Genomic DNA, 15,679 nt, shown 5'->3' with positions numbered 1-15,679 from the left:
TTCATGAAAGATACAGCATTTGAATACAATATGGTTTTATGCAGATCAGGTTCAAAACACCCAAGGCACACACTTAATTTTTTTTTTCCTTTTTTTTCTTTTCTGTGTTTATTTGAAGGCTCGTATTAAAGTTTCAAAATTGCCATGAACAAAGAGTTCTAGAATGGAATCAATGGACAGGGATTGTTGTAATTTTGAACATAAAACGGTAAAGACTGTGGAATGTAGAACAAGTTACAGGAACGATAAACAAAATCACCAATACAGCATGGATTAGAAATCAAAGTGATCAGATCTGTGGAAGTCTGAGAAACAAGTCTGGAAATTCTCTGATTCCCCACAAAGCATGGGCAGTCCTGTCTGCATGCAGCTGCTGTGGTCACCCAGCCACTGTGGAATGTTCACCTACTTGCATGGGTACATGGATGTCTACAAATACAGAAACACATTCCAGTTCACCAGTTCTTAAAATGCCTCCAATTTCAAGTAAAAGAAAAAAATCTTTCAATAATTTTCCTAGTAAGGTAAACGAATATATTCATCTAGGAAAAGTGGTCTGGAAGAAACCATTGGAAGCAAAGTCTAGGGGGGTGCCAAGGTTTGGGAGAAACTATTGGATGGTGAAGCGGGAGAGCTTGAGGGTGAACTACAGAAGATATGAGGACTGGAATTTTTCCTGAACATGGAAGCATAGTGGCTGCTGCTCAACTGGGGAATGTGCCAAAGTAGAAGAAACTTTAGGAACTAAAGACAACAAACAAGTTTTCACTGGTGAGGCCAAAGAAGAAGTTCAACGTTTAGGTTTAAAATATGCTTCCCTAAAGCGGAGGGATGGCCCATGTCTTCCTGGCTTAGTTCTTTGCCAATAGACACAAATTCTCTCTTGCTCCAAGCCTTAGCATGTGGCTCGCTTGTCAACCAGAGAGGCGGCCCAGTTCTGCCACTCCCTTGGCCTTATGGCTAGAAGACACCCTGCTGGGGTGTGGGGAGACTGGACCCTGAGGGAATGGTCCGGATCTGGCTGGCCCTCCACGGCACCACTGCTTCCACCCAGAACAAAAGGAAAAGCTGAGCCTCAGCTCCATGCCTATAGCGGCGGTCACAGAAGCAGATTTTGACGTTTTGCATAATTCTGAAATAACATACATGTATCCATTGATAAATTGAGAATAATTTAAGGAAATGGAACCAAGGCAAATTAGCTCAGTGACAGGAGCCTATTTGCTCGATGAGAGAGATTTTTCTGGTCAGTTTTAGAGAGGCAGAGCTGGCCACAATGCTTGAGATAACCTACATTAGATTGCAAGTCGGGCAGCTTTTTGTTTAATTCAGACAGTGTTCACTGTTTGCAATCAGAACCACAACCTTAGTGCAATAGTATATTTATTTTTTTACAGTAATTTTGGTTGCCATACAAGAGATTTAAGGATTGGGAGAAAGTGCAAATTACAGGAGCTTTTTTTTTTTTTTTATAAAGTCTAAAAAGAATAAAAGCACAAAAGTAACAGCAACATAGATAATGCGAACACGTGTTGTTACACAAACTATAGTGTGAAACGTATTAGTATTTAAAAAACAAAAAAAAATTGTTAATGGGAAAATCAATATTGTGGCCCACACACAAAAAGTCATTGCCAGATCAACTGGATAATGCTTGCTTGTTCAATAACTGAGAAAAAAATTTACCATTTTATTAACTAAAGTATCACAAATAATTCACTTTGTGATATGTAATAAGTTCAGCAAATCAACAGTCACATTGAGTAATTTTTATATTATGTGAATTAACTTAAAATGTGCACAGACACCCTGGAAAAGGTATCTTGGCAGGTATACATAATTTACATTTTGAGAGATTTGGGTTTTGTATACACAATATTACAGAAACTAAGCATGTAAATGCAGTTTATTTAAATTACAGTATGTAACAAAAGTTGATCTTAAAACCTGGAATAATATCAACATGATCTTTAGATGAGCAGTTTAACATTTGTTCCACCATTAAAGAGGGGCATGGAATAGGGCCTGGTCCTAACATGTCCCAAAGGGGGAGAACAGTGGGTGGTGATTTGAATGAGGAACTATTGCTTTCAGTACCAAAATAAGCAAATAGAGATAGAGACCGATTCATCTTGGCAACATGTGTTTATTTGTTGGTCAGTGCAGGTTCTGATAGGTCTATTACTTCTCTATAATAAGACAGTGTAAAAATAAGCTATGTTATCAGCTCTTTAGTCTTGCAGCCAGCTTGCTTGTGGTTAGTGGCATGTGGCTTGGAGTCTCTTTAAGAAAGGGAATAACATCTGGCCCTCACCAACTGGCTGCCAAAGTTCAGCAAACCGAAGTCACTGAGTTGCGACTGGTTATCGTCTGCCAGCAGTTTCCTTTACTCTCCTTTGAGCTAGTGTTTTGCCTGGTACTGAGCACAGAGGTAATACCAACTGTAGGCCCAGGGAAAGCGCCATGCCAAAGGGATGGACTCACGGAATTTTGCAGTATCATCAAATGGAAGACAAATTAATGGCCAAACCACCATTTTTACATTTTCTAAAATATGGGGCGGCCTCAGCAGGCCATCTATAGTATCCTGTCTTGAAATTTCTCTAGAGTAATACTTATTCATCTCACCATGGAAAAACTGAAAGCACATGGAAGTAAAGCGCCTTAATATTCAATTGATTTCAAGTTGGTTTGAATCATTTCAAATACAAAGATTGACCTGCAAAAGGTTTTGGAACAGAAGGTCCAAAAACTTGGTTTCCAAATCGGGTGTGTGGCTGGAAAAGCGCGTGTGTGTGGTGTGTGTTTTGTTTTTGTTTTTGGAGAAACTGCTGCATTATGAATTGTAACCACTTTGAAGAAATTGTCCTTCAATGACGAAGTTCTAGCAAAGATAGAAAATATAACACAGCTCTGCTGGTTCAGATGCATCCAAATAAGGTTGATTTAAAAAGGTCATACTTTTATAATTATTCCACAGAAATAGTATTATTAAATCACAAAAGTTTTTTTTTTTCTTTAACTTTCTAGCACTGAAGTGGCACAAAGGCTGCCTAGTAGACCAGCCACTTTTTTTTCTTAAAATATTGTGCTTATAAACTATCTGTACAACTATTTAAACTTGCAGTAAAGAAAGAGATTTTAAATTGCTAAATTTTATGTGTTCATTCTAGAGCTGTTCCAGACCTAATCAAGAAAAAAAGGAAAAAAAAAAAAACATGTTTTATAATTAGAGATGGGCTGAGCTAGTTCTGAAATCATAATAAAACCAAAAACCTGACATTCGAGTATCCTCCAAATGGGGGAGAATGTGCTGGAAGCCTGACTGTGTGTTTTGTGGCCCATGTGCATCTGGTGACCTCTTTTGGAAATTCGAGGTATTGTTATGGGGTGGAGGGACTTCGGGGAAAGAAAGGGGCAGGGCTCAAGAAAGCCTTGCCAGAGAGGCTGACCTGGCAGCCCAGGAGACCTCCCTGCTTTCCTCTCCTTAACGCCTCTGCTTTTGCTCTGATCCTGCCGCCCACCTTCTGTTCTCAACCCTGGGTTCTGTCTATATGCCATACCCACTGGGTCCTCAAAGAAGCTATTGTACTGTTAAGACAAGCTGGTGGGATTCCTAGACACCCAGAGCGATAGGGGAAAAGCCTCTAAGTACCATCTTCCCTGGCCTCCGAGAGCAAAAGGACTGTCTCAGCAGAGATGCTCACCCTTGGCTGGGCACAGAACTGAGAATGCTGTGCCCGCCCAGCTCCCAGAGGAGACGCTGTCTCACTGGCAGCTGCATGTGCCCGCCGTGAGCCATGCGTCTTGTCCTTCATGTCAAAGTGGATGCTCACCTGCTCTGATCTTTGCAGAGCTCAAGACATCTTCAATTAAAAAGAATTCTGAGAGGCAGAGAAGCCCTGATTCTCCATCCTGAATGGGTGCTCCTGGCAGACAATTGCTCTTGTCCTGGAGACCTGGAGCTTGGGCCGCAGCATGCTGGCTGGCTCCCTTGGCCAGGTCTCCCCTCCATTGTGGAATCGTGACTTTGTGCTTTGACTAACTCCATGTGACTTCTGCTTGGCCACCTTGGAATTATGCTAACAGATTTGCAGAAATAAAGAAAGAAAGCTAAGCAAAGCTGGGCACGATCCCATCCAAACTCCCAGCACTGCCAGGAACCTCATGGCCAAGGAGCCATGGATGCAAACCACAGGAGGAGATGGGGAAAATAATCTGTGTAGGAAAAAGTTTCTCTGCCTTTCAGGCCCATGACAGGGCACTGGACAAATGCATCTGGGAGCATCTCACTGCAAGCCAAGTGCAGGAGAAAGAGGGGCAGGTGAGCATCAGGTGTCCTCCAGGAGGCCACAGGACTGAGGAAAGGCCTTGTGCCGGGGCCTGGGGTGGTGAGAGCTGCCCGGAAAGCAGAGGACGGAGGTCTCAGGAGGTATCTAGAGTGCACTGGTGTCTGCCTACAAGAGCTAGGATCCCGTGCAAAATCAACGGGGAGCCTCTCGGACCCAGCAAAGCGAGGCCACCTGCATGCTGGGCGGCAGGCTGGGAATCTCTTTCCATGTTAGAAAAACTCTCTCCCCTTGTCCCATGTTTGATAGAAACTGCCCAAGACACCCACATGGTGAGCCAGGGGTCTGAAGACCCAGCCATGTTGTGGACACAACTCAGTATTTCTTTGGGTACCAGGAGACAAACCCATGGAGTGGGGTTGATGTTCACAGACTTCGCTTGGCATTCAGATGTTTCAGCACGAGCCCATCTCTACTTATAACAAGAGCAGTCTGCGAGGTGGAGAGCAGCCGTCCTTATCTGTCCAGCAGCTGTTTCAAAGCCCTTTCTATGTTCATTCTGTGCCCAACTCGAGTCACCCCAAGATCGATGAGGTCCTCCTTCTGCAGGTTTGGTAAGTGACTGCCGTCGATCTCATTGTCCATGAAGGCCTCTTTATGTTCACCCAAGTTTAGACTTTCCAGCCAATCGGCCACATCTGGTTTAGTCCACAGGTGGACAGGTTTAGTTGTAAAAGGCTTATTTGAGATTGGCTGTTGCAGTATCGAGGGGGATGGCGACCTACTGCGTCCCGCTGGGTTCAAGCCAAATAGATCCCCGGAAGGGGGCTGGCTTGGAAGGCTAAAGACATCTGAGAGAGTGGGAGAAGGAGAGGCGGCGGCAGCAGACAGGGGGGTGGGCAGGGTCTCTTTGTTCATCTCTGTTGGCGAGACCACAGGGCTTGGGGCACGTCTTGTTCCTGAGGTCCTGCTTTCGTAGTCGGGGGGCCGGCTCTGCAGGGTGATGGGTTGGGAGGTGCCGGGGCGAACAGTGAAGGTGACCGTCGTGCTCCGTGTACCTGAGATGGTGCTCATGATCTCCGGGCTTCTGAAACAGCAACAACAGAGAAGACCGTCACAAGGCAGGTCACCGAGTCAGGGCAGCTGGGTGCAGATCACCAAGGAAGGCGAAGGAGATGCCCAAACCATGCCAGAGTGTCTAGTGGCAGATGCGCTGGCAGTGAACAAATGATTTGCCATGCCAGGGTGGGGGAGGGGGAGAAAGGAGCCAGAGCAGAGGTGGAGACACCAGAGCACACCACGTCAGCCCACTCACCTGAACTGGGACAGAGGAGCTGGGGGACCTGCCTGTGCTGGGGGGCAGGGCCAGGGGGGCCCTCAGGAGGGTGGCCACTGAGGCACTTGGAAGGGGTCCCTTGAAGAGGGTATGGAGACAGGGACATGTGGGATCCTGTCCCCTGGACAGAACGTGCCGGGTAACATCTCCAGCGCCTCAGCTTCAGCAGGTGGGAGGGCGCACACCTGAAGGAGAGGCCCCTCTGAGCCGCCTGGCAGCCTTTGGCTTTTTGGGTAAATGGACAAGAGCAGGGCAGGATCATTTCCAGGCGGCCCTTTTCAGTGACTGGAACCCCTGTAGCCATGTAGGGCACTCAGGGTTTGAGATCACCCAGAAACACAGACAGCAGGGCGTGGCTTGTGTGGCCAGCGTGGGCTGTGCTCACCTTCCTGAGGCAACGCTGTCCAGCACCCACCCAGTGGACAGTTTTGTTGCAGAAGGAGCTGGGGTGCACTGTGTTATTTTTAACCTCTTTAGCTCACTGGTAGGACACACGGGCCTTACTGAAAAGCAGAACGCGCGAGGAGCCCTGTGTTCCCCAGGGTGGCCATGGGCGTCCCCGAGGGTCCCCTGTGCCTTGCCACTCTGGCTAGGCAGGCAAAGCCCTCAGAGCTCAAGTCAGGACGAACCTTCCAGCTCCAATCTTTACTGGCCCCAGGGAGGTGGCCAGATGGCTCCTACAGGCAGGAGGTCCCATCTCAGGGCCAGAGAAGTCCGAGTCCTCACACTTACCCACCTGGAGGTGGCCTTTCACACATCATTTCCTCACGGGCTTTGGACAAGGCCCATGGCAGGCACTCTCCACACCAAGAGAACAACTGCCACTCTGGGCCCTGGTGCGTGTTTTGCTGTCCCCACACTGAAAGCCCATTCATCCTATTGCCCCTAGGAAGGCCACAGCCACTGGGGAGGGGGAAGAGAGGTGTGGGTCTCTTGCCTTTTGGGCCCATTCACTTGGATATGAACAGCCCACCCACTACTTCTGGAAAGATCCATCCTACCACAGCTCTCTCTTCAAGACCTGGACTTGAGAGATGTCTGCTGGAGCCCTGGCTCTGCCAAATGCCAGCTTGGGTGCACTTTTCTCCCGTCTCCACATCTTCCCGCATGAAGTGGGCTCCTCTCCCTCCTACGTGGCAGGTTACCCCGGGTGGAGGGGCTCTGGAGAGCATGAGGAGTGCACTGGTGTGACATCATGACCGTGAATGGTGGTGGGCTGCAGTGTCTCAGTGAAAGGGTCATGGGCAAGAGGGGGAGAGCTGCGAACAGTAGAGATGCTGCTGTGTGGGGAGACTCCCTGGAGGGCAAGACTGAAGCCCCTGCCCATCTGCTGGGGGCTGGTTCATCGACTTGCACTGGGGCTGTCTTTGGAGCTCAATGGCTGACCAGTTAGAGCAGCACTTCGGAAAGAGGAGCCCACAACCCTTCATAGAAACCACCTGGGACACTGGTAGGCAGTGAGGACTCCTGAGCTTGTCTCAAACCTATGGAAGCAGGAGTGCTGTGCATGGGGACCAGGTGTCTGCAATTAACAAACTCCCTGGACACTGAGACACTGAACCTTAGAGGCCATTTGGTTAGGCCTTGGTTTTCATTCCAGGGTATGCATAAAGCTAATGGCTCAGAACCCTCCAGGAGCTAAAAGCAAAGGGAGTGAGCTAGAGATGGGCCCCGCCGCTGGTCCAGTTGTCTCTCCGGTTTTTCTTTTCTCTTTCTTCACCGTGGATGTGTATTTGGGTGAAACCACCCATCAGTTACGTAGGTGCCCCTAAGCTGTGGGACACTTCCCTGCTTGATGTTAGTCACTGTTGCTTAAAGTGTGGAGTAGTTCATAATGAGAAAGGAGGAGCAAATCCGGATCACAAGGTCAGGAGATCGAGACCATCCTGGCTAACACGGTGAAACCCCGTCTCTACTAAAAAATACGAAAACCTAGCCGGGCGAGGTGGCGGGCGCCTGTAGTCCCAGCTACTCGGGAGGCTGAGGCAGGAGAATGGCGTGAACCCGGGAGGCGGAGCTTGCAGTGAGCTGAGATCCGGCCACTGCACTCCAGTCTGGGCGACAAAGCGAGACTCTGTCTCAACAAAAAAAAAAAAAAAAAAAAAAAAAAAAATATGAAAGGAGCCTGTGCTGTGGACTGAGGCTTCCATCCTGCTATGAGAAGTGTTTGCAGGGGCTGGTGGGGGCACTGCTGGGCCAGGGACCCCATCCACCCACAGGGTGTTCACGTGCTATTTTCCGGAGGGCTGGGTGCCCCTGAGTGGGAGATGTTACAAACCAGGCACCCCCATCTAGAGCCTGCCCCCACCCTCAATGGGCGCTTGCTGGTCATTGGTTGTACTGGTCACACCAACAGGCATAAGGCAGGTGAGACTCTGAGGATTCTTCCACTGTTTCTGGGCCCAGTTACTCACAATCAAGAAATCGGAGGCCAGGCAAATCCCAGCACTTTGGGAGGCCGAGGTGGGTGAATCATTGGAGGTCAGAGGTTTGAGACCAGCCTGGCCAATAGGGTGAAACCCTGTCTCTACTAAAAATTAAAAAAAAAAAAAAAATTAGCTGGGTGTGGTGGTGGGCACCTGTAATCCCAGCTACTGGGAGGCTGAGGCAGGAGAATTGCTTGAACCCAGGAGGTGGAGGTTGCAGTGAGTGGAGATCATGCCACTGCACTCCAGCCTGGGCAACTGAGCGAGACGACTTCTCATAAAAACAAAAAACAAACAAACAGAAAACCTGAAATCAAATCAGAGTCCAGTGGGGCTTCACAGCAGGGGAGAGGGGCCAGCACCCTCTAGTATCTCAGTTTACATTCTCAAGAGAGAGGTGGCCTATGGACATAGGATACATGAAGAAACCTGCACCCCCCCCCTTCTCTGGTACTCAAAGAGGTTTGAAAGACCAGCTCCAGTTCCAACTTAAGTTAAAACTGGGGGTGCTGTGGCCTGTTCTTCTGTGTCTATTCCAGAGTCACAAGAGCACAGGTTTTGGGGAAGGCTTATTTGTCTACATTGATAAAACAATTAAGCCAAGATGATTGAAATCAAATAACGGGTAAGTTGAAAGTCCCTGCATTCAGAGGTGATTTAGGGTGTTAATTAGGGCCAAGGACCTTGGGGCACAGGGAATGTATCCTATAAAATGGGAAAACATCTTGCAAGAAGACACATGCCCACAGAGAACTAGGGGAGGAGGGTAGCTGGGGTAAAATTCTGGTCTCCATGTGCTTTTGCTAAAGCTGACTGCATGGTGACTGTGCCTGCAGCCCTGACTCTGGGCAGCTCCACGGTGGCAGCATGGCTGGGGCCTGGCCTTGGTGCTCACCAGGCCTGTGAAGCAGAGGCAAGTGAGCCCCAGAGTGAGAGCACCTGCTTCACACCTGGGCAGTATTCACCACGGGTATCTCTGGCCCAGAGGGTTGCCCCAGTGTCACCCTCACTGGGAAAATACCCAGCTGTTCCCAGGTAGTTTGGATTGATTTTGGCTTTTGTCAGGAAAGGCTCTGCAGGCAGCTGTGTGTGTGGTTAGGAAGCAAAGAGGAGGCTCTGCAAACACCTTGGTGGGCAGCGGGAGCGTGAGAGTGGCACACACGGGGTCACGCAGCAGCACGGCAGGTGGCACTTACTTCCGTTTAGCACGACCCTCTTCTGTTAACACCGGTCATGGGAGCAAATGAAAATGACAAATGGAATGACTTGAGACAACACTGCAAAAATTAATGAACAAGAAAGGAAGAAACAGAAGAAAGCTGCTTTCGACAGATGAAATAAAGGCAGTGGGGCAGACCCTGGCTGAGAGCCCATCCGTGGTAGTCCCTCCGGCCTGCCACAGCCTGCCCAGAGCTGAAACATCAATATGGCATCACTTTCACAGGGAGCGTGGGAAACTCACAGGCTTGCCTTCTCCTTCTTTGGCTTGGGATAATGTAACCACTTGTAAAGAAGAAAAATAACCAGGAAAAAAGAAAGAAAATAGTGGCATTGGAGTGAAGTTCACCTCTGCCTGAAGCCCACTGAGAAGCAGCTTATTGCCAATTTCCTACCTCAGGTGTCTGGACTGTCTTTCCTGAGGCTTAGGGAGGATAAACGAACATTCCTGGCCGGGGAGGGCACCCCAACAGGACAAGTGCTTTGCTTCAAGTCTGCATCACAAGATAACAGCCCAGCCGTTAATTACGGGGGTGTCACGTGCTTGGGGCCTGCCAATGTCCTGCCCAACATCGCTATAGAAAATAACTGCCTGCGAGTGTGAGATGCAGGGTGCAGGCCACCCTGGGCTGCCCGCCCTGCCCTCCTCAGCAGCTTGACTCTCTTGGTTAATCACATTGATGATATGCACTGGATCTTCCCGGTTGCACAGATGGTTACGTTGCTAAGCAACCACTGGGTTCCCAGTCGGAACACACAGGAATCTGCTGCCCTGATTTAGAACACAGACACATATACACACTCACACCCAACTCCCCACCAGGTCACCACTGTCTACCCTGCCTTTTAAATCAAATCCATGTAGAAATGTGATAATTAAAAAAAAAAAAAAAAGGTAATTGAGACACTCAAAGAGGTGCTGTTATTTCATCAGTACAAGTTAATTGGGGTGCGGTAAGTAAAGAAGCAAGTGGCTTTTTCACTGTTTACAAATTCAATTTGGCTTTTTTTTTTTTTTTTTAGACAAGGTCATGCAGCAATCATAGCTCACTGCAGCCTCAACCTCCTCAACTGATCCTCCCGCATCAGCCTCTGGCATAGCTAGAGTAATTTGTTCTTTAACTGTAGCTGAACATGGACCAGGGGCTGGTCAGTGACGCTGCTTAGGTATGCTGGTTCTTCCCTCCCATGAGCCGCCTGTCAAGGGCCTGCTGGGCCCGGCCAGCACTGGGGCTGGACTTGGAGCCTGTCAACATATGTTCTCTCCAGCACACTGCACGCCTCTGCATTTTAGTGATGAGCCTCCATCTTGCATGAAAATAGCACTTATTTCCAAACTGCTTTCTTATTTATTCCATCTTTATAGCCTCCTGATGAGCAGGGCATTGAAAAGATAGAACTGGAGGCACCAAGTCCTTACCTAGCTTGCCCGAGGCCTGGATGTGGGGACTGGAGCCCACACTCTCACCTGTGCCATGCTTTATGTTGTGTGTCTCAGCAGCTGCCAGGCCTCCGCCTCACCCCCAGCTCTGAGTGCCATGAGGGGGTCCTGGTGGTCTAGTTTTAGTCCTCGAGGCTGGCCCAGAACAGGGGTGGAATAAATAATTGTTGACTTAAGTGTTGATGGATAATATATCCTTTTCTCAGATCAGAAAGTTAAGGGACTTTGCCGAGTTACAGAGCCAGACCTGGGAGCAGGGCAGGCAGCCTGAGGCTCTGCAGCAGTTCCAGCAGGAATCCAGGTTTTCGCGCCTGGAGGTTCACAGCTAGGATCAAGAAGGTGCCCAGCTCTTGGGAAGAGAGATTCACCCTGTGATATGCTTTTGCCAAAGAGGCCTCATGTCCAAAATGGGGAGGAAGACTCTGACTTGAGATCCACCTGTTGACGGGCAAGGACGAGGCACTCCCATTCATCCTTGCCCAACTCCCACAAGTACCAGCCCCGGTGGATGCACAACCTTACTAGTGCCCCCAGCCATCCACAGTCGCATTCACTGACATCACATTCACGTTTCTATCAGGGCCTGGAAACCCTCACACCACCCTGCTGGGGCCGAGGTGCTGAAAACACCGTGAGGCAGCTTCTAGTACCAAGTCAGTTTTGGAGCAGTCTGTGCTCTGGGACCAGCTGGGCAGAGATAATTTTTTCACAGCCTAAAATTATCTGAAAATCAAGAGGCTGTCAGGATAATACTGCAGAGATCCCAGGAGGGACTGGAGGCCTTGGCAAGGGGAGGCAGGTATGTGAGGCAGCGGGCACAGGGGCCTCGGGAGGAAAACTCGCCTGAGCTCACATCCAGGTAGCCTGACGACTCAGAGGCCTCTGGGACCTGGAGTTTCACAGGACAAATCTTCCTCAAGCCCATCCATCCCATGGGGAAGCGAAGGCCAATCTCGAGATCCCTTCTGGACCTCCCCCACTGCAAAGGGCTGGTGACCTAGAGGGGACTCTGGGGAACTCTTATAGGCCATGCCCCCTAACAGAAGCCATGGGGGACCCCCACAAGCACACACTCACTGCTCTGTTGCCCCCACATACACAGAGTGAATGTGAAGCTGACCTCTGCCATGGAAGTGATGGTAAAGAACATCAGATGTATCTGGCTTTACAGTCGGCGCCTGGTATGTGTCAATTCTCTCAATAAAGCTGGAGGGCAAAGGACACCTGGAGCTCCTGGGTCATAGCAAGTTTGTTTTGGGTCAAAGCATATAAGTCAGGCAAGCTGCTGTGTTTTCCCGGGTTCCTTAGGCACTTATCCCTTGAGTCTACCTGTTTGTCTCCAGTGTGCAGGCCCTACACTCCCACAGCAGCCTCCCTGTGCCACCAATGGATTCACCTGATCACACAGCTGCCTGGGCTTTTTTTTTTGTTCAGGAAACAAAGTCTGGTCATGCCAAGGCTTTGCTGAAGCCCTCTGAAGGCATCTGGAACTCCACCCAGCTCATGCCCATGGCCTGCAAGCCCCTTGTGACCTGGCCCTGCCCAGCCCTCCTCATCTGGCCATGGTTTCATGAGCACGGAAGGCGCTTTCTGGCCTCAGGGCCTTGTATTCTCTGTCCCATGCTGGGATGCTCCACTCCTGGTTTTCTGCAAGGCTGGCTCCTTTTTAAATTTCTGGTCATTCAAATGTCATTTCCTTACAGAGTGTCAGTCCCTTTCTGCACATGCTTGCTGTAACCTGCTAGGGCATCATAGTCAGCCCTTTCTGTGTGTGGTCAGGGTTAACCTGCTGGTGTCCCATGGCTCTCTTCTGTATGTGGTTATTGTAACCTGCTGGTGCGTCATAGCCCGTTTCTGCACTGGTGTCACTAACCTAGTAGCATGTTGTGGCTCCTCTGTGGCATTTGTCACAGTTTGGGTTTGTCTTATTATTTGTTGTCCACTTCTCCCCTTGAGAATTTGAGCTCCCCAGAGGGAGGGGCATCTGGAATGTTTTCTTGTTCAGTGATAAATCCTGGGCACAGCATGGTGCCTGGCACATAAAGGCAATCCCTAACTTAGTGGAGTGAATGATTAGTGACGGCATTGCTGCCCCATTCTGAGGGCCCAGGCATCCTTGTTGGTGTATTCCTCATTACTCTGTAGCCTCAGCCTGGCACTGGGCTTGTAGAAAGTGGCCCAGTGAACTCCTGACTGGTGAACTCAGGAGACGGTGGGGCTGGGCCGTGATTCCAAGCCTGAGTGTCCAGTCGGTCTCCCAGGCCTGCACCTGAGGAGCTTCAGGCTCTGAGCTTTTGCAGCCCCAGGCTCCTGTGCTGGGACCCCCAGTGTGTGGCACTGTCAGGCCTCTGGGCTGGCAGCTGTTGTCTTGGCTTTCTGTGGAGGAGGGACCACTGACTCTTCACGGAGACACACTCACTCTTCCTTCCCCAAACCAGTTTCCTTCACTTTGATCCAGTTTGAGATCAAAGATGAGATTACCTCCTGGAATAATCAGGCCAGGTGGTCCTGGAACACTTTTCTCAGAATTTACGCCTCCATTCTTGGCAGGGCGTTTTCAGATCACCCTGAGAGACGCCTCTAACACGATGTACTTTTTTCTCTCTTAACACTATGTACTAAAGAGAACTACTTCATCATCTTCCTTTCGTCAGCATCTTTGCAATTAAGACGCCTGCAAATTCCATGTCATCCTTGACTTCAGGGAAGAACTGAGCAGCAGAGACTCATTCACGGCTCAAGTTAAACCACACACACCCAAGGAAAACGAGGATCTAGTCGTTTAATCTTTAGCTGCTTCCTTTGATCCCATCCTGGATTCTTGCAAGAAGTGAAAAGAAAGGAAGATTCCAAGGACGAGACGAACTTTAAAAGGGTCATGTTCAGCTGAGGTTTCTGCCCATTTCGTGAATGAACATTTGAGGAACAACTCTAAAAACGGTCCCTTTCTTGGGCAATCAAAACTTGTTTCTATGGAAATGGGATTTTTACACCACTGCTTATCTATTATTTCAAAAAAGCATGGCTGGTTTTCAATTTTCCCTGGAAAAACTCATTTCTTTTTCCTCAGTAGGAATTCCCTTCATCCAATTTCGTGCCTCATTTTGCCCAGGGCCATTCACAGCTCTTACTTTTTAGATGCATTTAAAAGGGGTGGTGAGTTGCCCAGGCAGGTGAGCCCACGTGAGAGTTCTTAAGGCTCCCTCTGATCCTCAGATGATCAAATGCCCAGGGCCCATCAGTGAAGGCCATGCCCAGCAAAGGAGACGTGCCCAGAGCTGGGTCTGTGGCTGAGAGGAGACAGCCCTCACGGCAAGGGGGGCAGCTTTGTTGCCCTGGCAATTCTGGAACCCCTGGTGGTGGTTGACTGACCCCCCCCCCCACTTGTCCTTATCAGTGTGTCCCGTGACTGGCACACCTCCATGGGGGCTTTGTCCCAAGTGCTCAGCCTGGTGAGGTTATTAGATCCAAGAAGCAAGGGTGAGGGAGAGAACTGAGCCTAGTTTAGTGCCTACAGCGAATGCCCTTCATCTTTGTCCTCCGGCTTTAGGCCATCCTATTTCTAGTCCAACCCTGAGTGTAAAGTGTAACCCTTGGCTGGGAGCAGGAAGGAACAGACATGGCCTCTGGGAGCTTGACAGTGCCAGTGAACCCCTAGTGACTAAGCCTGCTGTTATCAGCCACAGGGTGACCTCCTAGTGACTAAACCTGCTATTAGCCTCATGGTGACCGAAGAGCTTGGCCTAAGGGGAGTCAGAGGCCTGAGAGCAGTCCTGCCCATGGCAGTCTCAGCCTTGTAGGTGTTCGCTTTGCCAGTTGGTCATTCCTTCCAAGGCAGTCCCTGGCTCCCACAAGGTCAGGAGTCAAACCCTGAGCCAGCTCCGTGGGTTGGGGGTCTAGCTCCACGTCTTCCTGTGAAGTACCCTTGGCTCAGTAGATTCACCGCCCTGCCCTCGGGTTCCTTGTTTGTGCAGCGGGAAAAATTACAGGCCCTGGCTCAGGGGTGCCGTGGAATGCGGTGCCTGGCATTTGGTGAATGCTTTGTGTCATAGGTGTGGGCTCCTGTTCTTACTGTAAGAGAGCCGGGCTATAAATAACAGGACAGCTGGGAGGCGGCCATTCTTGGCTCCCAAGCGTGGGTTGGCAGTGGTATGCAGCTGCTCTCCTTCAGAGTCCAGCAGGATTCTGCCCTGTGAGGTCTGCTTTGAGCCAGCCCCCCACTCAGGGTCCCTCTGGAGCAGTGCAGGGCAGAGAAACCCTAGAGACACATAAGGTGGAGTCCCGCTCCCCTGTGGGCACCCCAGGAGCCGGCCCAGGCTGAAGACGAGTAGAGGGGACGAGCTGTCCAGCTGCCACTCAGGGAGAGGCCCCTACGGACGAGGTCCCTGGACTCACCAGGTGGAGTGCTCAGGAGAGCAGAGCTTGGTGCAGGATGCTCCGCTGGCCTGAACAGTGCATTCCTTCCTCTAGCCCTAGAGCCATTCCCTTCCAGTTCCTTCCTTACTGCAGACATTGCTTACAAGGGGAAGTAAAAGTCAAGAAACCCCAGCCTGTGTCCCTATCTATCCCCAGCTCTATCTCCTGCTGGCTGTGGATGCAGACAAGCCGCTTATCCTCTGAAAAATGGGTGTGACTCATACCTGCGCCCCAGCTGTCATAAAAATTACCCACCCATGTGAAAGTCTTTTGTAAAAATGTGAAACACTAAGATAAGGCCTCTTAATTGTTGCTTCCACATAGAGTAATGACGCAAGAGCCACATTAGTATGTAAAGGGGAAGGGTTAAACTAGTCAGTTTTTCAGATTTTTGGCCCAGTGCAGTGGCTCATGTCTGCAATCCCAGCACTTTGGGAGGCTGAGGCGAGTGGTTCGCTTGAGCCCACTGGTTCGCCTGAGCCCAGAAGTTCGAGACCAGCCCGGGAAACATGGCGAGACCCCATCTCTACCAAAAAAAAAAAAAAAAAAAAAA

At 49.8% G+C, this 15,679-nt stretch overlaps 1 protein-coding gene across 21 annotated transcripts in view; it reads right to left on the bottom strand.

Annotated features, from left to right (window-relative positions):
* Positions 1 to 1,366: 1,366 nt before the first annotated feature.
* The window catches only part of SHANK2 (SH3 and multiple ankyrin repeat domains 2), a 671,410-nt gene continuing 657,097 nt past the window's right edge, over positions 1,367 to 15,679 (bottom strand). For 19 of the 21 annotated variants that reach the window (XM_077961772.1, XM_077961764.1, XM_077961763.1 and 16 more), the window contains one exon: positions 1,367 to 5,376. In XM_077961772.1, coding sequence (XP_077817898.1) covers positions 4,806 to 5,376 — 571 coding nt within the window. In that variant the 3' untranslated portion in view covers positions 1,367 to 4,805. Of the gene's footprint in view, positions 5,377 to 9,247; positions 9,329 to 15,679 lie in introns of all 21 variants that reach the window. The other 2 variants (XM_077961777.1, XM_077961776.1) reach the window with 1 other exon arrangement.

The sequence above is a fragment of the Macaca mulatta genome, chromosome 14 (assembly GCF_049350105.2).
Source record: "Macaca mulatta isolate MMU2019108-1 chromosome 14, T2T-MMU8v2.0, whole genome shotgun sequence".
Classification (NCBI taxonomy): Eukaryota; Metazoa; Chordata; class Mammalia; order Primates; family Cercopithecidae; genus Macaca; species Macaca mulatta.
The sequence above is the reverse complement of the archived record's forward strand: the minus strand, read 5'-3'. Positions and strand labels throughout refer to the sequence as shown.